Source organism: Symphodus melops, assembly GCF_947650265.1.
Source record: "Symphodus melops genome assembly, chromosome: 7".
In the NCBI taxonomy this organism is placed as follows: Eukaryota; Metazoa; Chordata; class Actinopteri; order Labriformes; family Labridae; genus Symphodus; species Symphodus melops.
In genome coordinates this window covers 28289201-28313275 of record NC_136697.1, presented here as the reverse complement: position 1 = coordinate 28313275, position 24075 = coordinate 28289201, and the positions used below count along the sequence as shown (strand labels likewise).

The window sequence follows — 24075 nt, the reverse complement described above, 5'->3', positions numbered from 1 at the left end:
CTTTGATAATGAATGAATTGTCTCTGGGAGGTTTGTCAACTTTTATCATTATTGTAACAAATCTTTAGGACTACGTCCACTCATCAATCCATTATTTATATACTGCGGAGGAAGCTGGAGTACCCTGAGTGAAGCCATGCATGCATGGGGAGAACACAGAGACAGGGATTTGAACCGGGAACCTCCGTGCTGTGAGGAAACAGCGCTAACCACCGCAGCACCCTGCAACCTGACTTCGATTACTTTAAGTTTCATCAGACTTTTATTCTGAAAGACCCATAAGGATAAACTCTCTCTGAATCACTGACTGTATCAGTGAAGTGTGTGTGCATGGGAGTCTTCAGCTGTCTGTACAAGCTGCTGTCACCTTGACACTGCTGCCCCCTGCTGGCCACAGTGACTCCCTGCTACAATCTACAGCTCTTATTTTTGTGTTTTCCAGTTTGAACTCACCCAGAGGTGGACATGAGGTATTCACATCCTACATTGCATAAAAGTATGTATCAAAGAAGATGAATTGCATTCTTGCATTAATGCTGCAGTTAAAAACAATAATAATAAATGTATTATATAGTACTTTAAATCAAATAAATGTAAATAGCTCATGAAAAACACAATTTAACATTTCAAAAGTTAGAAACAAAAGACACAGAACATCAGGTAAACACAAAGGCAACTCAGGACTCACACACAACAGTAAACAAGGGGGGTCTCTGAAAGTCCACCTTCTTTAGCCTGACAGCTTCCTTCACCTCTGGACAGACAGGAGACTGCTCGGGGCCAATTATTCCTGTGAAGATCAGTCAAGAAAAATAAAACAGGAAAACTGTCTGAGGATGAAAAAAACACAAAGGTGGTTGAAGGGATACAACAACGCATCTTTGCCTTGGGCTCCAACAGGCTCTAGAATCATCACTGCACCATCGGGTTCTAAGGTGGTAACCTACTTTCTCTGAAATTACTGGTTTGTTTCAGTTTACACAACTTTGCAGTGGATCCAAAATTATTGTAAGGAATCCTGAGTCCAGCATGTAGAGGCTGTGTGAATGTGGTCTGGACTCTGTGGAGGAGAGTCATGGTTTCAGAGATGCTGTAGAAGGACAGAATACCTGCTCTGTGATCCAGGTACACTCCTACTCTGGAGGACCGAGGACCTGAGACAGGAGTCCGGACTTTGTTGTACCAAAAGTCATAACTGGTGTCTTTGCGATACAATGCCCAAGATTTGTCATTGTACCCAAAAACACATTCACCTGAGTCCCCTGCTCTGCTGATATTCTTGTATGTGACTGCTACACAAACTCCTTCTCCTTCGCTCTCCACCTCCCAGTAACAACGTCCAGTCAGACTCTCTTTACTCAGGACCTGAGACCATCCAGTGAATCTGTCTGGGTGACTAGAATAAGACTGATGTTTACTCATTACTGTTACTTTTCTGTTCTCATCAGATAATAACAGATATGTGTTTGCTGTGTTCGGATCCAGTGTGATGTCAAATGAATATTTTAAGAACTCAGCTCTGGTCTTGGGCTCTGGTTCTGGTTGTGACAGTAAAACATCCACTTCAGTCAGTGCCTGTGAGATGTTTGTCCATTTGTCTGTCAGGACGTCCTGTAGTATATCTCTGACTTCTGACACAGCTGCTGTCACATCCTCAAAGTACCTCAGAGGACGGATCTTGATGCTGGATGAGTGTGTAGATTCACTGAGTGCTGACACTGAGGGGTAGTCCTGTAGAAACTGGTTGTGATCTTGTGTGTGTGAGAGCTTCTCCAGTTCAGCGTCTTTCCTCTTCAGCTCAGTGATCTCCTGCTCCAGCTTCTCCTGACGCTCTCTGACTCGACTCACTTCAGTTTGCTGCTGGGATCTGACCTGCTGCTTCACATCAGAGCGTCTTTTCTCCATGAGACGGATCAGCTCAGTGAACATCTTCTCACTGTTCCTCACTGTTTTATCAGCAGAGCCATTGATAGCCTCCACCTCCTGTTGGAGCAGCTTCACATCTTTCTCTCCGTCCTGGATTCTCTGCTGGATGTTTTGTCGACTCACCTCGAGCTCTCTCTGCTTCTCGCTCCTTTCTGCTGCAGCTGAGACTGTGTTGTGACCTTTGTGTTCGTCCATTAAACAGAGATAACAGATAGACTGCTGATCAGTACGACAGAATATCTTCATCACCTCATCATGACGAGAGCAGACGTTCTCCTGGAGCTTCTTGGAGGGCTCCACCAGCTTGTGTTTTTTTAATGGAGCTGCTTCAAAATGAGGCTGGAGGTGATTCTCACAGTAAGAGGCCAGACACTGCAGACAGGACTTACAGGCTTTCAGTTTCCTCCGGGTGCAGACATCACAGGCCACGTCTTCAGGTCCAGCATAGCAGTGATCAGCAGGAGCAGCTTGGAGTCCAGTCTTCTTCAGCTCCACCACTAAATCTGCTAACATGGTGTTTTTCTTCAGGAAAGGCCTTCGTAAGAAGTCATGTCTGCACTGAGGGCAGCTGTAGATTTTCATCTCATCCTCTGTGTCCCAGTGGCTTTCAATACACTTCATGCAGTAGCTGTGTCCACAGGAAGTCGTCACCGGATCCTTCAGTAGTTCCAGACAGATGGGACAGCTGAATGTCGCTCTTTCCAGTTGGTTCCCACTCTGAGCCATTTCTCCTCTCAGTGATGGTCAAACAGTTCCTCTTTCTCTGGATAGAAACACAGTCAGAGATCTGATGGACAACAACCGTCTGCTCTTGTTGACTTGCTGCACTGAATGAGGTTTTTCAGTTCCAGTAATTCACAGTTTATATTTCACACACATCCTCATACCTGCAGATCTGTGACATAGAAGGAAGAGAGAAATGTTTTAAGGGGGAGAGGTTCAGGTTTGACTGCATTCCTCAAAGAGCAGGTTTTATCACAAGATACCGCGTGTGTCTCATAAACAACGAATGGTAATAATAGTTGAACTGGAGCCTTCTCTTGGTGGCTAATACATTTACTTTGACAAACACATCATACAACCCCGAAAAATTATCTATATACAATTATCTGAACTATCCCATAAATCTCAGACAAGGCTCTCTCCATCAGGTAAAAATCTTGTTTTTGCCCCTCCCCCACCACAAGCTCTCCCTCCCTTGGATTTGCTGTAAGTACAGATAAAGGTGGTTTGTAAAGAGAGGATTGATCAAACAGGGTTTATTCTGAGAGATACTTCCCCTCCCTCTGGAGAAACCATCTGCTTTGTCCCCTCTCTATTAGTGAGCCATTGTCCTTTTAGTTTTATATATCAGCCTTATGGGGACTATGTTCATGTTTACCCACCTGTCATATGGGGACCATAGTCTCAATTACTGCCCTTGCATAATGGGACAGTTAAGCAACATGTTTCTAGCAAATGTTTAAGGGTGTTTATCCCCAGAAAAGGATGTATCCCTCTGTTTTACCTAATCTCCCATCATGAGTCTTGTTGTGAACTCTGTGTAAAGGTTGGTTAAGGTGGTGTATGGGGACCTCATAAAGCTCACTGCCTGACAAATGGGGACCATGTTTTTCTACTTCTTCTCTCTATCGTGGGTCTTCTCAGACCGGATTTATGTAAGTTTATCTCCCCAGAAAACAAACTCTACTTCTTGGGGGGACTCTCTAGTTCTTCCTCTCTACTTTCATGGGGCTTTTCTATTTGGTAAATGTGTTTGTCCCCAAAAGTGCAGCAACCTTTTCCCAGCATTATGTGGACCATGACTCACTATACCAGCCTAATGTGGAGAGGTTTTCTAAGTTTGTTTTCAAAAACCTTGTTTCCACATAGCAGTCCGGTACGGATCGGAATAGTTTGGTACGGTTTGGTTCGTATTAAGCCCGATCCCGTTTGCGTTTCCACAGCCACCCGTGCCCTTTTTGGTATCGGCGGCGTGTAAGCCGGATGCCGATAGCCACTACGTAATAACATCACATGATAGTAGCTAACTGCTAACAGCTACTTGCTAACTAATAAATTCAACAAAGGAGAAACATGTGTTTATGTTCTTTGTACATTGTCCTTTCTTTTCTGGTGTAAATGGCTTATAGACTTGAGCTTGTATAATCCTTTTTGTCTTCTGGCTACTTAAAGTTCTTTGAGACCACATTTCACACCTACACATTCACACACTGATGGTAGAGGATGCAGAGTAAAGAGTCCATCAGTACTAACTCATCCATTCATACACATTCATATGCTGTTGACAAAGCAATGGGAGCAACTTGGGGTTGAGTGTGTTGCCCAAGAACATGTGGCTGCAGGAGGTAGGGATTGAACCCCCAACTTTCTGGTTGAGACATAACTAACTCATCCACTATATTATCCAATTTTGACTGATTCCAGGAATAAATTCATTTTCCATACAAAACAAGGACAGCTAAATGTTCGTACTTCCAACAATGCAGAAACAGGAATGGGAAACTTTGAGATAAAAACAGTAGTGGTGCAATGTGGTGCTGCAGCCACTAGAGGGCAACAGAATTCATCTTTACAGTCAGGAGTACAGTCATGTACACTGTCAAGGTTGATGATACAGGAAACAACATCATAATAGTTTACCATATGACTTTTGGTTGTGTCCTGAAAAAAGGTCATTCATGACAGAACAAACGTGTGTGATGTTGTCAGTTTGTTAGTTTGTTCAGACTTTGTTTCATTTGATCTTTATTTTTTTATTTACTTTTAACTTCAGGTAAAGAGTCTTTGAGTAATTGAAAGCTCTTTATAACAAATTGATCATCATCATTTGTTGTTTAACAAGCCAGTGATTATTGTAATGAACAAACAAACAAACATGGCCTTTCTCAGGTTCATCTCTTCAGCATAAAAAATACACAAACTCCACAAACGTTGTCTTAAGGTGGGTCTTCAATGGTCTCAGTGTTTAGTGAAGGGAAGGCTTTTTATTTACTAATGACAAAGACAATAAATGACAGAGTGTGAGAACAGTTCATCAGTGTGTGCAGCAGCAGATATGAATCAGCCCTCTGTGGTTATTAGGGTTTAGAAAAGCTGTTTACAGCCAATCAACACTTCCTCTCCTGCAGCAGGCAAGCTGTGTGGGTTGTTTCACTCCGCTTCCTCTTCTCCGTTAGCGAAGGGCTTTCACTTTAATAACACAGCGACAGTTAAAACCATCAACTCTGGTTAAAGCATTATTCCAGGAACTTCACTTGAATTTGTTTGCTCAGAACTCTCGGTATCAGCTTGCTGTCTAACTTTCTGTTTTATTATTTAACCTAAATGCAGAGAACAATGAAATATTATGTGTTTTAAGTTAGACAAGGTCAAGACAACATGAAGCTATAATATACAGTAAATGTCATTATAAGTGGTTGTGCACTCAGGTTCACTGCTCACAGCTTTTTATCATTGTGTTAGTGTGAAAGTAAAGCTGTACGCTGATGATGCTATGCTGATGATTTAAAAATAACTGAAATGTTTGAATCCAAAAATATGTTCAAATAAAAATCATTAAATAAAATTAAAGAATAAATGATTTACGTTTTAATTATTTTTCACAAATTTAAATGTAAATTGTGTCGAGCATAACACAATTTATAATGTTGTTCTTATGATGTATAACTGTTTCATTCTGTATTTTACAATTAACTTTATTTAGTGACAATCGTTTATTAGATTTTTTGCACCTTTTTAAAAGTTTGATTAAAGGTCATCAATAATCAAATTACTTCATTCTTTGAACTGACAGAGAAAATAAAAAAGTCATTATTTGTTGAAGAACATTGAGAGCTCAGTTGGACTCATGGAGCTGCTGTGTAATCACTTTATAAAAGGTGTAGTTTTATCGTCCATCACTTGGCTGTTTGTTCATATAAACAAGAGTATCATCAGCGTAGAGCTTTAACTTTCACACCGTCAAACACAGAAACATGAACCTGCAGTTACAGCTACACATTTATATCACATCTTCATGTTCATGATTTCTTATCTCTGTCTGACTTTCTCATCATTTTATTTAATGGTACTTTGGGAAAGTATCTTTTCATCTACTTATAACCAGAAGCTAATTACTAATCGTTGAAAAAAAAAAAAAAGTCCAAAAACACTGATTCTGTTTCAACATATTTACTGTTGGAAATTGAAATCCTTAAAAACACAGATTTTAATATGAAAAGAAAACCACACACTTACAGCTCCTTTCATACAACAAAGACATACAGTATTTTCTACTCGTGTATTTGATTGAGCTTTATATCCATGCTGGTGTGTCACAGTATTTCTACACTTGTTGACCGTAGCAGGACTTGTTTATGTGGGTTTTAGAAACAATAATGCTCCAATTACAGAAAGACAAATTCCTTGTGTGTGTGATACAATTTGATTGTTTTGGTTTTGTTCTATATGTAACCTCAAGCAGGGTACACGCCGCAAGATACTCTGGCCAATTTTGTGGCTGATGTGAAATATTTACAAAATGTATGTAAAACACAGTGTCATCAGCATACAGCTTTACTTTTTCACAAACGAGCATCTTTCTTAAAAATATACTACAAACAGTTTCTAATTCTCACACAAAACTACAATGAACAAAGAAACACAACATACAGACACACACATGTGCAGTGGACGGTGGACGGTGTGTTGTTTCAGAAGGTCCTGAGCAGAGAGAGTCCACAGCAGTACACCAGACTCTTCACTGTCAGCAGCGTGTACAGCAGCAAGAGCAGCCTCACCCTGCACTCTGACTGAAAGGACGCTAACACACACAGAGACATGATGTAAAGTTAACTTCAGTGATTGAAATGTTATCTTTGAAAACAATAATCATTTTGCTGGTTGCTGAGTGTAAATCTGAAACTGTTTGGCACCAGACAGGAGCAGGAAATGAGATGAAGCATACATAACCAAAAATTCAGCTGCTCTGATGAACTCTCGGCGTGATGTAAAGACAAAAAATAGAATAATAGCTGAAGTACTAATGAAAGTTTGTGTCATTTGATTTCACGTGGACTAAATTTCCCAGACAAATCGCAGGTCCCACATTCCTGTCTTCATTGGCTGCCTGTTACAGACAGGATTGATTTTAAAATGATTTAATTAACTTTTAACCCCCCCATTGAACTTTTGACTCCTTATGCTCCAGGATAAAATCTCAACATGTTCATTGTATCCACTTGCTCGTTCGTAATTAATTGTCCTGAATATTTCTTGTTGTATTTCCACGTCGCCTTGCCCGACTCTCTCCTGGAGGCGAGCAGGAGAACATGTGTCTCAACACAAAAATTTGAGCCTGCACATATGACAGCATTGTTGTTACTTTTCTCCCCCCAAAACAGCACCCCTGGGAGTCATCTAAAGAGAAACTCCATCAGCCCTAAACCGGACCCTGTGTAAATATTGGGTGAAGATAAAACATGTTGACTGAGTTGGTTCTTTCTTAAAGGTAAGAATAAACAGTTTGATCTTACTGTCAGTCGGCTGCAGAGCTGAGACCTCTGTCAAACAGAAGGAGGTCAAATAAATGTTAGTCCTCTGTGTGAACATAAAACTGAATCACTGATGAACAAAGACACCTTCATTACCTATTTGTGTTTGAGCATACACTGTACCCCCCTGGTGCTGCACTGAGCATCTGTATGTGTATGATTCCTGAGGGATCTTTAACACAGAGCTGGTGCAGCCCGACTCTCTGAGCTCCTGCTGCTTGGCCTCAGCAGGGGTCAGCTCTGTCAGACGACCGCTCCCTTTCCGTCTCTTCCAGGAGATCCGGACCCGAGAAGGAAACATGTCTCTGGCCACACACAGCAGAGCGCTCGTCTTCTCCAGCTGCGCTCTGGATGCTAGCGGGTACACGCTCACCACGGGCTTCACCACGGGCTCATCTGAAGAGGACACACACACACACACACACACACACACACACTGATCACTAAACTAGATGTCACACTCAATCACAACACGCTTTATATACTTTAAACATCTAGGGACACAAAGGTTTTAAGGTTTTGGCCCATGATCCAATTTTCCATTTAAAAAAATAAATAGAATATTTAAAAAAGAACAATACGTTAATTTTTTCATCAGATTATGAAAATAAAAAATAATTAATAATTTTGAATTGACTTATTCTACATTCTAGTGTTGTAGTGAAGACAAGAGATGAAGACATAACAGAAACCCGAGCGCTCAGAGGCCGAGACAAGACCGAGTAAAAACACTTTCCAGCCCTTAAAACCTTCAAACAGTTCACAGTGACTCAGATTACCAGTCATTTCTTATCAATTCAATATTATTAAAACATAAAATGTTAATGACATTCTTAGGAGGGTTTTTTTTTACCATTCACAGATTATTAATGAAGTTTTCTATGCCCATGTGGTTAAAAGGAAGGTGGTCACATGTAAACGGTCGGCTTGGATCGAATTCAGGGAACGTGTCGATCAAAAGAAGGAAAGGATGAAATCAGATAAATTCAGGTCGTCAGGTTTAGATTTGATCCTGATTAATCCTCCAGTTTGTGTTGATTGAGATGATTGATTAAATTAATGAGGATTATTCTGCAGCAAACACATTATTACAAGAACTCAACGTGAGACAACTCTTTGAATAAGGGGGACAGAAACTGTTTTATAACTCTGGTTCTAGTTTTGACTCTGTCTTTCACTTGTTAAATCTCTGCACTGACAGGAGACACAGACAACATGATGGTCCTGACAAAAACAACTGTGTCCCTTAACTTTACAAGAAAAGCATAAAAATCTACGAAAGCCTAAAGCTGATGTAAAGAACTGAAGAAATAAAGGTTTCTTCTTACCTGTTACAAACAGTTTAGTCCCCGAGCCAAAGCTATCCCCACAGTGAAACAGACTGATACAAAAACCCCTCTGCTGCTGAATGACTCCGATTATCAACCACGATCATATTTCAGCCCCTTGATTCGTTTCTCTGAACTCCACATCAACACGACTTTCTCGGATGTCGTTCGACACTCCAGCAGAGTTTCTCTGTGGACAACAGTGTCTGTCGGTCCCATCGTTTTTTGAATGTTGCACAGACTTCTTACTCAGAGGATTCTCCCCGTTCATTCAGATCACTGCGAAGGTGTCCTATAACAGAGAGAAACATGTGACTATAAAATGCTGTTGATGTTCAAAATCAAAAGTTAAACTTTCATCATTTATACTTTACAGGCAACGACATTTAGCCCAGACTTATTTCTTCCCAGCATTGTTTCCTTTTCTCTCATTTAAAGGTCACATGATCTCCTCTTCTTCAGGTTAAATCAGTGTCCTTGCTCCTCTTCATCATGTGTGTGAAGTGTGTTGTTGTAAATCCACTCTGATCCTGTATTTGATCATGTCTATAAACCCCTCTATTTCAGCCCTGCTCAGAACAGGCTGTTTCTGTGTCTGTAGCTTTAAATATGTAAATGAGCTGTGTCTGACCACGCCCCCTCTCTGGAAGGGCTCGGGTGTACTCGCTGCTTTCTGGCTCCATGTCCTATTGTTTACGGTGAGAAGGCAGACTCAGAGGGCAGAACAAACACCTAGCTGTGGGAGTGTCACCCACCTGGGGGAGGGGCTACTGCCCTTTGAGGAAGCTCTCTGATTGGCTGTTTGCACACACAACAAACAAAAAATGGCCACTGTTTCCTGGCATGGTGAGTTATTTCCTCTCACATGCGCCACATAAGTGGTGGTTGTTCTGTCGGCTGTAGTCTTTGTGATGTGTTCAAGTGCAACTTTATGGACAAGACAAAAGGTGATGTGAGGCGAAGCCACTAGTTCTCAGCCATTAGTTCTTAGCCTCTAGTTCTTAGCCGCTAGTTCTTAGCCACTAGTTCTTAGCCGCTAGTTCTTAGCCGCTTGTTCTTAGCCGCTAGTTCTTAGCCACTAGTTCTTAGCCGCTAGTTCTTAGCCGTTGGCTTGGTGTCTTTAGCTTTGTAGATTTATCTATCCAACCTCATTATTTAGATTATCCAACCTGTCCAACCCTCCATACATAATACAACAAACTATTCTAAATCTTTGTTGGTAAAGTGGACTTTAGCTGCACATCTATTGAACTGTTTTGATCATGTCTTTAGATGGTTCTGATCCTCATGATTCTCTTTTCTATTTTCTTCCGTCTTTCCAACAATAACAGTGTCATTTAAGAATAGAGAAGTCCTGTCAGCAGTGATGAAGTGAATCCCTCAGTGTTTGAGACACCTGAGCTGTGGTTTACCGCTCTCTTCCTCTAACTCACTCTGACTGACATCTGTTCATGTGTTGGTTTTTGTTCAGGCAGCTCGCTTCATTTCTCACCGTGGTCACTATCTATCCAACAGAAGCAGTAATATGTGGCTGAATGAGAGCGTTGAACTCTCTGGATCTGCAGCTCACAGCCGTTCTGTTTGTTCACAGCTGAGAAATCATCTTGTTGTGGATGATTGTAGCCTTTATATAAATTTCCATTATCTCTGTCAATATCAAGAATCAATCCAAATGTTTCTGTGTCTTTCTTTTGGTACCACCATATGAAGCTGCCACACTGGTCAGTGCCTCCACATCTGAAGGAGACTTCTTCACCGACTCTCCTGGTCAGTGATATATCCTGACTCAGCTCGGCTGCCATGGTAACCAGCGCTGCAGAGAGAGAGGGTCAGACAGGTGAGTGTGTTGGGTAAAGGTAGAGTTTGTCAGCTTCTGATTGGCCGGGAACACTCACCTGAACACAGGCAGCACAGGGCGGCGGCTGGGAGGAGAAGCATTTTGTGCTGTGATGTTTTCGTCCCGTGAACCCGAGGAGGAGTGACGCTGCAGAGGACAAACGAGGACGAGCTGAGAGATCAGAGGAGGAACACGTGGTTTCTGTCAGAGGCCTCAGATCTCCCATCAGCCCCCTGTGAACATTAGATTCTAACTTTTGATTCTGGTCCTGAATGGTCTGGATTTGTTTGGACCATTTCTTTGTAAAGGTCACATTTGAAAACATTAAAACATTTAAAACACAAGACACATCTGACCTTACATGTGTCATTACAGTGTTACCTCAGTCTTTGTTGGATTTCAGAAGGGAGATTGTTGATTTAGAGGAGTAAGAGCACCACCTTATGGTCAGGTTAGGGAACTGCACGTGTACCCTGATAATGCTGTTGTACAGAGTCTATCAGTATTAACTCATCCATTCAATGCTAATCACTGCTCCTTTATGTTGCTGAGAACTTTAATGGCCCAGTCTGCATCCCTGCATTGACTGTTTAATGACTGTACTCACACCTCTGGCACTACCTCAAACACCTCTGTACATGCACATGGAACTAGTTTATAGAAGGTCAGCACTTTGTTTCTAAGGCTCTTTAACTGTTTACAGGTCTCTTTTAACCAGCACATGTTTTTCTCTCCTTCACAGGTTATGTACATTATGCTATATAAGTTTAAGTCTAATGCTAATGCTAACTGCACAGGTTATGTACATTATGCTATATAAGTTTTAAGTCTAATGCTAATGCTAACTGCACAGGTTATGTACATTATGCTATATAAGTTTAAGTCTAATAATAATGCTAACTGCATGCTTTAACCTGTAATCATGTGTACTCTTAGTCACATAGGGGCTCCTAAATCTTGTTTGGGGGATCTATCTACATTCACTCACTGATGGTAGAGGCTGCAGAGTAAAGAGTCCATCAGTGTTCTTGCCCAAGAACATGTGGCTGCAGGAGGTAGAGATTGAACCCCCAACCTTCTGGTTGAGACATAACTAACTCATCCACTATATTATCTAATTTTGACTGATTCCAGGAATAAATTCATTTTCCATACAAAACAAGGACAGCTGAATGTTCGTACTTCCAACAATGCAGAAACAGGAATGTGAAACTTTGAGATAAAAACAGTAGTGGTGCAATGTGGTGCTGCAGCCACTAGAGGGCAGCAGAATTCATCTTTACAGTCAGGAGTACAGTCATGTACACTGTCAAGGTTGATGATACAGGAAACAACATCATAATAGTTTACCATATGACTTTTGGTTGTGTCCTGAAAAAAGGTTATTCATGACAGAACAAACGTGTGTGTGATGTTTTCAGTTTGTTAGTTTGTTCAGACTTTGTTTCATTTGATCTTTATTTTTTTATTTACTTTTAACTTCAGGTAAAGAGTCTTTGAGTAATTGAAAGCTCTTTATAACAAATTGATCATCATCATTTGTTATTTAACAAGCCAGTGATTATTTTAGTGAACAAACAAACAAACATGGCCTTTCTCAGGTTCATCTCTTTAGCTTAAAAAATACACGAACTCCACAAACGTTGCCTTAAGGTGGGTCTTCAATGGTCTCAGTGTTTAGTGAAGGGAAGGCTTTTTATTTACTAATGACAAAGACAATAAATGACAGAGTGTGAGAACAGTTCATCAGTGTGTGCAGCAGCAGATATGAATCAGCCCTCTGTGGTTAATAGGGTTTAGAAAAGCTGTTTACAGCAAATCAACACTTCCTCTCCTGTAGCAGGCAGGCTGTGTGGGTTGTTTCACTCCACTTCCTCTTCTCCGTTAGCGATGGGCTTTCACTTTAATAACACAGCGACAGTTAAAACCATCAACTCTGGTTAAAGCATTATTCCAGGAACTTCACTTGAATTTGTTTGCTCAGAACTCTCGGTATCAGCTTGCTGTCTAACTTTCTGTTTTATTATTTAACCTAAATGCAGAGAACAATGAAATATTATGTGTTTTAAGTTAGACAAGGTCAAGAAAACATGAAGCTATAATATACAGTAAATGTCATTATAAGTGGTTGTGCACTCAGGTTCACTACTCACAGCTTTTTATCATTGTGTTAGTGTGAAAGTAAAGCTGTACGCTGATGATGCTATGCTTTATTTACATGAACAAAAAGCAGAATGAGCTGTTTGAGCACTTCACCACATTTTTAGCTTTCATCAACAGTCACAAATGATGTTTAAGAAGCTGAATATCTCAAACTTATAGAAGTCACAGTATCCGCTGTATTCTGTGTTTTTATTATGAGGGGACCGACAGCTCAAACATTCAACTGAGAGCGGGAAAAAGACCTCTTGCATTTCTGATCCCGTTAAATGATAAACTTCTGCTGTAGTTGAAGTGTGTACGTTTTTATTGTGTTTTATTAATTCTTTAAGTGTCAACAGTTTTAAAAACTGAATCCAGCATGTTGCACAAAGCATGTGGGGAACAGCATTTTTTATTGATGCTAACATACAGAGACAAGATCAGGCAAGATTATTAATATTTTACATTTTAACAACAAAGCAACTCAATACAAGACATCAAAAGCATCATGACAGATAAAAAAGAACGATAAGATAGATGATTTAAAAATCACTGAAATGTTTGAATCCAAAAATATGTTCAAATAAAAATCATTAAATAAAATTAAAGAATAAATGATTTATGTTTTAATTATTTTTCACAAATTTAAATGTAAATTGTGTCGAGCATATCACAATTTATAATGTTGTTCTTATGATGTACAACTGTTTCATTCTGTATTTTACAATTAATTTTATTTAGTGACTATCATTTATTAGATTTCTTGCACCTTTTTAAAAGTTTGATTAAAGGTCATCAATAATCAAATTACTTCATTCTTTGAACTGACAGAGAAAATATTTGTTGAAGAACATTGAGAGCTCAGTTGGACTCATGGAGCTGCTGTGTAATCACTTTATAAAAGGTGTAGTTTTATCGTCCATCACTTGGCTGTTTGTTCATGTAAACAAGAGTATCATCAGCGTAGAGCTTTAACTTTCACACCGTCAAACACAGAAACATGAACCTGCAGTTACAGCTACACATTTATATCACATCTTCATGTTCATGATTTCTTATCTGTCTGACTTTCTCATCATTTTATTTAGTGGTACTTCGGGAAAGTATCTTTTCATCTACTTATAATCAGAAGCTAATTACTAATCGCTGAAAACATTTTTTTAAAAAAAGTCCAAAAACACTGATTCTGTTTCAACATATTTACTGTTGGAAATTTAAATCCTTAAAAACACAGAATTTAATATGAAAAGTAAAACACACACCTACAGCTCCTTTCATACAACAAAGACATACAGTATTTTCTACTCGTGTATTTGATTGAGCTTTATATCCATGCTGGTGTGTCACAGTATTTCTACACTTGTTGACCGTAGCAGGACTTCTGTTTATGTGGGTTTTAGAAACAATAATGCTCCAATTACACAAAGACAAATTCCTTGTGTGTGTGATATAATTTGATTGTTTTAGTTTTGTTCTATATGTAACCTCAAGCAGGGTACACGCCACAAGATACTCTGGCCAATTTTGTGGCTGATGTGAACTATTTACAAAATGTATGTAAAACACAGTGTCATCAGCATACAGCTTTACTTTTTCACAAACGAGGATCTTTCTTAAAAATATACTACAAACAGTTTCTACTTCTCATAGAAAACTACAATTAACAAAGAAACACAACACACACACACACACACACACACACACATGTGCAGTGGCAGGACGGTGTGTTGTTTCAGAAGGTCCTGAGCCGAGAGAGTCCACAGCAGTACACCAGACTCTTCACTATCAGCAGCGTGTACAGCAGCAAGAGCAGCCTCACCCTGCACTCTGACTGAAAGGACGCTAACACACACACAGAGACATGATGTAAGCTTTCCTAATATAGAGAGTCATTTCATCCAAGGATAACTGACACCATGAAACAATCTTACACCAGGCCTCACTACTTCAGTGTTTGAAAAAAAAAAAACAATCTAATCAATGTATTATGCACTTGAACATGTCATTAAACACAGTGCAGCTCACCTCCTTCTCCTGCGCCCTGTAAGGCTGGTTGGGCTGTCGGTCCCTGGGCTGCTGAGCAGGAACAAAGATTTAGCGCACATAGCTGCAAACATTTTAGCTGCTATGCTAATCCAGTCATTTTATGAGGACTTTCCACTAACGCTTTTAACCAATACAAATCACAGGTCCCAAAATCTGTGTAAAGTGAAATTATCCTGAGCTGTGTGTGCTTACCAATGCAGCTCAACCCAAACTTTAAACCTTACTCCCCTTGGACACCTCCAAATAGAAACTAATCAGTCCTAGAACAGAACCCTGTGGTACACCAGAGGTAATGTTAAAGTGGGTGAGGAGTAATAAAACATACGTACTGTCTGTCGGCTGCAGAGTTGGCAGGTCTGTCGGCTCGCTCTCTGGAGGACTGGAGGTGGTAGGAACTGAGACCTCTGTCAAACAGAAGGAGTTCAAATAAATGTTAGTCCTCTGTGTGAACATGAAGCTGAATCACTGCTGAACAAAGACACCTTCATTACCTATTTGTGTTTGAGCATACACTGTACCCCCCTGGTGCTGCACTGAGCATGTGTATGTGTATGATTCCTGAGGGATCTTTAACACAGAGCTGGTGCAGCCCGACTCTCTGAGCTCCTGCTGCTTGGCCTCAGCAGGGGTCAGCTCTGTCAGACGACCGCTCCCTTTCTGTTTCTTCCAGGAGATCCGGACCCGAGAAGGAAACATGTCTCTGGCCACACACAGAAGAGCGCTCGTCTTCTCCAGCTGCGCTCTGGATGCTAGCGGGTACACGCTCACCACGGGCTTCACCACGGGCTCATCTGAAGAGGACACACACACACACACACACACACACACACACACACACACACACGCTGATCACTAAACTAGTTGTCTTTAAACATCTAGGGACACAAAGGTTTTAAGGTTTTGGCCCGTGATCCAATTTTTCATTAAAAATAAATAGAACATTTAAAAAAGAACAATACGTCAACTTTTTCATCAGATTCTGAAAATAAAATAATTTTGAATTGACCTATTCTACATTCTAGTGTTGTAGTTAAGACAAGCGATAAAGACATAACAGAAACCCGAGCGCTCTGAGGCCGAGACAAGACCGAGTAAAAACACTTTCCAGCCCTTAAAACCTTCAAACAGTTCACAGTGACTCAGATTACCAGTCATTTCTTATCAATTCAATATTATTAAAAAATAAAATGTTAATGACATTCTTAGGAGTTTATTTTTTTTTACCATTCACAGTTTATTAATAAAGTTTTCTATGCCCATGTGGTTAAAAGGAAGGTGGTCACAAGTAAACGGTCGGCTTGGATCAAATTCAGGGAACGTGTCGATCAAAAGAAGGAAAGGATGAAATCAGATAAATTCAGGTCGTCAGGTTTAGATTTGATCCTGATTAATCCTCCAGTTTGTGTTGATTGAGATGATTGATTAAATTAATGAGGATTATTCTGCAGCAAACACATTATTACAAGAACTCAACGTGAGACAACTCTTTGAATAAGAGGGACAGAAACTGTTTTATAACTCAGGTTCTAGTTTTGATTCTTTCTTTCACTTGTTAAATCTCTACACTGACAGGAGACAAAGACAACATGATGGTCCTGACAAAAACAACTGTGTCCCTGAACTTAACTGAAGCCCACACATTTGATTCACCTTGGTTTTTAATAGCATCCAAAACTGTAGATGTGTAAAATGCACAACGCTGCATGTGCAGAGTGATTAATCCTCTTTAAAGAAGGATGGAGATTTTTCATCTAACAAGAGTTTCAAGGCTGCAAGAACGTTTTAGTGAAAATGAGAAATAAACAGAATATGTGAATAAATATAGAGTATAAATAAAACCTGAAGCTGCAGACATTGATGTAAAGAACTGAAGAAATAAAGGTTTCTTCTTACCTGTTACAAACACTTTAGTCCCCGAGCCGAAGATATACACCCCACAGTGAAACAGACTGATACAAAAACCCCTCTGCTGCTGAATGACTCCGATTATCAACCACGATCATATTTCAGCCCCTTGATTCGTTTCTCTGAACTCCACATCAACACGACTTTCTCCGATATCGTTCGACACTCCAGCAGAGTTTCTCTGTGGACAACAGTGTCTGTCGGTCCCATCGTTTTTGAATGTGGCATAGACTTCTTACTCAGAGGATTCTCCCCGTTCGTTCAGATCACTGCAAAGGTGTCCTATAACAGAGAGAAACATGTGACTATAAAATGTTGTTTATGTTCAAAATCAAAAGTAAAGCTTTCATCATTTATACTTTACAGGCAACGACATTTAGCCCAGACTTGCCGCGTTTACACGGAGACGCTGTGACAGTAAGACCAAACAATTGGGTTTGTTCACACGGCGTCGGTGTTTGATGGGGGTGAAGATGCAGGCTTTTGAACTGCCCACTACTGGCCGGGCGTGAGAACTACACCGTTTTCACTCACGCAGATAGAGGCCTGCAGTGTAGACGGTCTGTACTTCGAAACCGGAGTGGGGTCCTTTTGCTGCTTTTCTAGGCTGTGTCTCCATGTAAACTAGCGAGGCCTTATGTCTTCCCAGCATTGTTCCTTTTCTCTCCTTTAAAGATCTCATCTGGTTTAGGGGTGAAATCAGATCATGTCTATAAACCCCTCTATTTCAGCCCTGCTCAGAACAGGCTGTTTCTGTGTCTGTAGCTTTAAATATGTAAATGAGCTGTGTCTGACCACGCCCCCTCTCTGGAAGGGCTCGGGTGTACTCACTGCTTTCTGGCTCCATGTCCTATTGTTTACGGTGAGAAGGCAGACTCAGAGGGCAGAACAAACACCTAGCTGTGGGAGTGTCACCCACCTGGGGGAGGGGCTACATGCCCTTTGTGATGTCATGAAGGGAACATCTCCAAACGGCCTGTTTGAGCACACATTTTCTGAAAAGTAGAGCAGGCCGAAGACGGAGAGGATGGACTTTTTTCATCATTGGGGGGTGAAGTGTATTTAGTATGTCGGACCACTGACTTTTTTCTGGCAAGTCGAATCGGCTTTGACGGTCTGTGAGAGGAATCTCTCTGATTGGCTGTTTGCACACAGAATGAACAAAAAATGGCCGCTGTTTCCTGGCATGGTGAGTTATTTCCTCTCACATGCGCCACATAAGTGGTGGTTGTTCTGTCGGCTGTAGTCTTTGTGATGTGTTCAAGTGCAACTTTATGGACAATACAAAAGGTGATGTGAGGCGAAGCCGCTAGTTCTTAGCCCCAAGTTCTTAGCCGCTAGTTCTTAGCCGCTAGTTCTCAGCCATTAGTTCTTAGCCGCTAGTTCTCAGCCGCTAGTTCTTAGCCACTAGTTCTTAGCCGCTAGTTCTCAACCGCTAGTTCTTAGCCACTAGTTCTTAGCTATTAGTTCTCAGCAGCTAGTTCTTAGCCATTGGCTTGGTGTCCGGGCCTTTACCTTCATAGATTCATCTATCCAACCTCATTATTTAGATTATCCAACCTGTCCAACCCTCCATACATAATACAACAAACTATGCTAAATCAAGAACTTTCTTGGTGTGGTCTTTGTTGGTAAAGTGTACTTTAGCTGCACATCTATTGAACTGTTTTGATCATGTTTTTAGTTGGTTCTGATGCTCATGATTCTCTTTTCTGTTTTCTTCCGTCTTTCCAACAATAACAGTGTCATTTAAGAATAGAGAAGTCCTGTCAGCAGTGATGAAGTGAATCCCTCAATGTTTGAGACACCTGAGCTGTGGTTTACTGCTCTCTTCCTCTGTGATCAGACATGAAGGAAACATGCTGTGTTGAAGCTTCTCTTCAACAATAATTCAGAGTCTATAGACTGGTGTAGTTTTGAGTCCTAAAACCAGGAAGTGAGTTAGCATGTTAGCACCCTGCGTTCCTAACTCTAAAAGTCTAAATGTGGATTTTGAATGTGTTTGTGTTTAGACTGAAATAAGATCTGTGGTTAACACAAGCTGAAGAGATGTTGATGTTTTGTTAGGCGAGATAAACTACGTTAGCTAAGACTCCACTTGTGAATATTAAAGTTTTTACACAAACTTTAAACGGCGGTTGCTAACGAGTAGCTAACTGAAACTACAGTGGTTGTCATGGAGACATTAAACGTCATCACGCCGGGAACTCTCTCCCTAATCCTCCTTACAGCCTCTAGTCATGTTTTTCAGTGCTCTTGAAAATGTTAGATTAATAAACAACTTATTAAGCTAACGTTTAGCTAGCTTGTCAAATCCGCTGATTAGATCGATGAAGCATAACGGTCGTGACGTCCTTACAAACCGAACGCGATGCAGTTCACTAGAGCATAACGTTAGCTTTTTACTTCTCTGGGCTGCATTAACTCTTCAAACTTCATATAAATGATGTTCATCTGTAAAGATTATCCCGCTAAACAAAACAGCATCAGAAACGTGTGTTTGACACAGAGCTTATTTTCTGGAATGATCCAAAATCCAATTCAAAAATCCCAGAGGAGAATATTCGTAGGAACCACCGGCGCCGTTTTTTCAGGTTGGCCGACAAAAATATGTCATTACTATACCAGTCTATTTAGGTGAGGATGGAACAGAACTCATGTCTAAAGTTACCTTTAGGTGCACTTTCATTTCTGACAGAAAAGGCTCAGAGGGGAGTTAAGATTACTGATGAATGCATCGGAAACAATGAAAATGTGGTCGATGGTGCGAAACACATCATGAGTGTCAAACTCCACGTGTAGAGCTACTGAAACCGCTGCTGATCCAGATGTTGGACCCGTCCTTCTTTAGTTGTCAAGGACCATGTGCAAAAACAACATTAATCTCACAGAGAAAAGAGGCTTCGCACCAGATTAGAGCAGTTTGCTAATTTCCACCTGTTGTCCCCGGACAGGTACGAGAGACAGTGAGAGGAATCATTCAGAGGATTCATAAATGAAAAAACAGTCAGGATGTAATCTTGAATGTTGAACATGTTACACGTAAAGACGACTTGAGAAACTGGACTGAAGTGAAACTGAAAAGCTTCTCTAAAGTTGTTTATTAAACATTTACCATTAAACCTGATAAGTGTCATTTAAGAATAGAGAAGTCCTGTCAGCAGTGATGAAGTGAATCCCTCAGTGTTTGAGACACCTGAGCTGTGGTTTACTGCTCTCTTCCTCTAATTCACTCTGACTGACATCTGTTCATGTGTTGGTTTTTGTTCAGGCAGCTCGCTTCATTTCTCACCGTGGTCATTATCTATCCAACAGGAGCAGTAATATGTGGCTGAATGAGAGCGTTGAACTCTCTGGATCTGCAGCTCCCAGCCCTTCTGTTTGTTCACAGCTGAGAAATCATCTTTCTGTGGATGATTGTAGCCTTTATATAAATCTCCATTACTCTGGTCAATACGAAGAATCACTCTGAATGTTTCTGTGTCTTTCTTTTGATCCCACCATATGAAGCTGCCACACTGGTTAATGCCTCCACATCTGAAGGAGACTTCTTCACCGACTCTCCTGGTCAGTGATATATCCTGACTCAGCTCGGCTGCCATGGTAACCAGCGCTGCAGAGAGAGAGGGTCAGACAGGTGAATGTGAGTGTGTTAAGTAAAGGTAGAGTTTGTCAGCTTCTGATTGGCCGGGAACACTCACCTGAACACAGGCAGCACAGGGCGGCGGCTGGGAGGAGAAGCATTTTGTGCTGCGATGTTTTCGTCCCGTGAACCCGAGGAGAAGTGACGGCGTGACGCTGCAGAGGACAAACGAGGACGAGCTGAGAGATCAGAGGAGGAACACGTGGTTTCTGTCAGAGGCCTCAGATCTCCCATCAGCCCCCTGTGGCGGACTGAGAGGGCTGCAGTGTGAGGCCGGCTGCTATTTCATTAAAGACTAAAACATCTGCACCTCTAACCTCCAGGGTCACCTGATCAAACTGAATCTTTACTCTTTAAATTCAACAATTGACATACAGAAACATCAAACCACTGTGCTAACTGAGTATAGAAAGATTTAATAATAAAATACAAAATACCAAAAATGAGGTTAAAAAAACAGATTTACAGAAGTACAAGATAATGTGCATAAAGAAGCATTCAAAAGAAGAAATCCTTTTTATTATATACACACACACAAATATTGTCTATTTTATTTTACTTACTTGCTATTTCAGCTTCACATGTTGTTTTTGTACAAATACACCAATAAAAAATCCTTGTGTGTGTTTAAATGTACTTGATAATAAAAAACGACTCTGACTTAGACTTTGCTAATGCTCTCTTTCTCAATCAGCCAATCGGAGAGCTGCTCTCTGCCTCTGTGATCAATCAGCCAATCAGAGAGCTGCTCACTTCCTCTGTGATCAGACATGAAGGAAACATGCTGGTTGAAGCTTCTCTTCAACAATGATTCAGAGTCTATAGACTGGTGTAGTTTTGAGTCCTAAAACCAGGAAGTGAGTTAGCATGTTAGCTCCATGGGTTCCTAACTCTAAAAGTCTAAATGTGGATTTTAAATGTGTTTGTGTTTAGACTGAAATAAGGTCTGTGGTGAACACAAGCTTAAGAGATGTTGATGCTTTGTTAGACGAGATAAACTACGTTAGCTAAGACCCCACTTGTGAATTTTAAAGTTTTTACACAAACTTTAAACGGCGGTTGCTAACGAGTAGCTAACTGAGACTACAGTGGTTGTCATGGAGACATTAAACGTCATCACGCCGGGAACTCTCTCTCTAATCCTCCTTACAGCCTTCAGTCATGTTTTTCAGAGGTTAATAAACAACTTATTAAGCTAACGTTTAGCTAGCTTGTCAAATCCGCTGATTAGATCGATGAAGCATAACGGTCGTGACGTCCTTACAAACCGAACGCGATGCAGTTCACTAGCGTATAACATTAGCTTTTTACTTCTCTGGGCTGCATTAACTCTTCAAACTTCATATAAATGATGTTCATGTGTAAAGATTATCCCGCTGAACAAAACAGCATCAGAAACGTGTGTTTGACACAGAGATTATTTTCTGCAATGATCCAAAATCCAATGCAACGATCCCATTGACGAATGTTTGTAGGAACCACCGGCGCCGTTTTTTCAAGCTAGCCTACAAAAATATGTCATTACTACACCAGTCTATTTAGGTGAGGATGGAACAGAACTCATGACTAAAGTTACCTTTAGGTGCACTTTCATTTCTGACAGAAAAGGCTCAGAGGGGAGTTAAGATTACTGATGAATGCATCGGGAAACAGTGAAAATGTGGTCGATGGTACGAAACACATCATGAGTGTCAAACTCCACGTGTAGAGCTACTGAAACAGCTGCTGATCCAGATGTTGGACCTGTCCTTCTTTAGTTGTCAGGGACCATGTACAAAAACAACATTAATCTCACAGAGAAAAGAGGCTTCGTACCAGATTAGAGCAGTTTGCTAATTTCCACCTGTAGACCCCGGACAGGTACGAGAGACAGTGAGAGGAATCCTTCAGAGGATTCATAAATGAACAAACAGGATGTAATCTTGAATGTTGAACATGTTACATGTAAAGACGACTTGAGAAACTGGACTGAAGTGAAACTGAAAAGCTTCTCTAAAGTTGTAGTTTCATCTGTTTATTAAACATTTACCATAAAACCTGATAAGTGTCCTTTAAGAATAGAGAAGTTCTGTCAGCAGTGATGAAGTGAATCCCTCAGTGTTTGAGACACCTGAGCTGTGGTTTACTGCTCTCTTCCTCTAACTCACTCTGACTGACATCTGTTCATGTGTTGGTTTTTGTTCAGGCAGCTCGCTTCATTTCTCACCGTGGTCACTACCTATCCAACACGAGCAGTAATATGTGGCTGAATGAGAGCGTTGAACTCTCTGGATCTGCAGCTCCCAGCCGTTCTGTTTGTTCACAGCTGAGAAATCACCTTGTTGTGGATGATTGTAGCCTTTATATAAATCTCCATTACTCTGGTCAATACGAAGAATCACTCTGAATGTTTCTGCGTCTTTCTTTTGGATCCACCGTATGTAGCTACTGCTACACTGGTCAGTGCCTCCACATCTGAAGGAGACTTCTTCACCGACTCTCCTGGTCAGCGATAAATCATCCTGAATCAGCTCGGCTGCCATGGTAACCAGCGCTGCAGAGAGAGAGGGTCAGACAGGTGAATGTGAGTGTGTTGGGTAAAGGTAGAGTTTGTCAGCTTCTGATTGGCCGGGAACACTCACCTGAACACAGGCAGCACAGGGCGGGAGGAGAAGCATTTTGTGCTGCGATGTTTTTGTCCCGTGAACCCGAGGAGAAGTGACGGCGTGACGCTGCAGAGGACAAACGAGGACGAGCTGAGAGATCAGAGGAGGAACACGTGGTTTCTGTCAGAGGCCTCAGATCTCCCATCAGCCCCCTGTGAACATTAGATTCTAACTTTAGATTCTGGTCCTGAATGGTCTGGATTTGTTTGGACCATTTCTTTATAAAAGTCACATTTGAAAACATTAAAACATTTAAAACACAAGACACATCTGACCTTACATGTGTCATTACTGTGTTACCTCAGTCTTTGTTGGATTTCAGAAGGGAGATTGTTGATGTTTAATTTAGAGGAGCAAGAGCACCACCTTATGGTCAGATGAGGGAACTGCACGTGTACCCTGATGATGCTGGTGGTGGTATTCAGACCAGGCAACAACCTCTGAAGATAAAAAAAGGCTGCAGAGTAAAGAGTCCATCAGTATTAACTCATCCATTCATACACATTCACACACTGATGGTAGAGGCTGCTGCAGAGTGAAGAGTCCATCAGTTTTAACTCATCCATTCAATGCTAATCACTGCTCCTTTATGTTGCTGAGCACTTTAATGGCCCAGTCTGCATCCCTGCATTGACTGTTTAATGACTGTACTCACACCTCTGGCACTACCTCAAACACCTCTGTACATGCACATGTAACTAGTTTCTAGAAGGTCAGCACTTTGTTTCTAAGGCTCTTTAACTGTTTACAGGTCTCTTTTAACCAACACATGTTTTTCTCTCCTCACAGGTTATGTACATTATGCTATCTAAGTTTTAAGTCTAATGCTAATGCTAACTGCACAGGTTTAACTTGTAATTATGTTTACTCTTAGTCACATAGGACCTGCTAAATCTTGTTTGGGGGATTATTGTATACAGAGGGGAGGGGGGACAGCGGGTGTGTATTGTACCTACTGTCTTGTGTCCTGCCTGTCTATCTATCTATCTATCTATCTATCTATCTATCTATCTATCTATCTATCTATCTATCTATCTATCTATCTATCTATCTATCTATCTATCTATCT

The 24075-nt window shown here is 40.9% G+C and overlaps 1 protein-coding gene across 1 annotated transcript; it reads right to left on the bottom strand.

Moving 5' to 3' along the window:
• Positions 1 to 930: 930 nt before the first annotated feature.
• Positions 931 to 2658, bottom strand: LOC306826306 (tripartite motif-containing protein 16-like; the record flags this gene model as incomplete). The annotated part of the gene is made up of 1 exon (XM_079347506.1): positions 931 to 2658. The coding sequence occupies exon 1, from the start codon at positions 2650 to 2652 to the stop codon at positions 931 to 933; it is 1722 nt and encodes a 573-aa protein (XP_079203632.1). The 5' UTR covers positions 2653 to 2658.
• Between the last annotated feature and the right edge of the window lie 21417 nt (positions 2659 to 24075).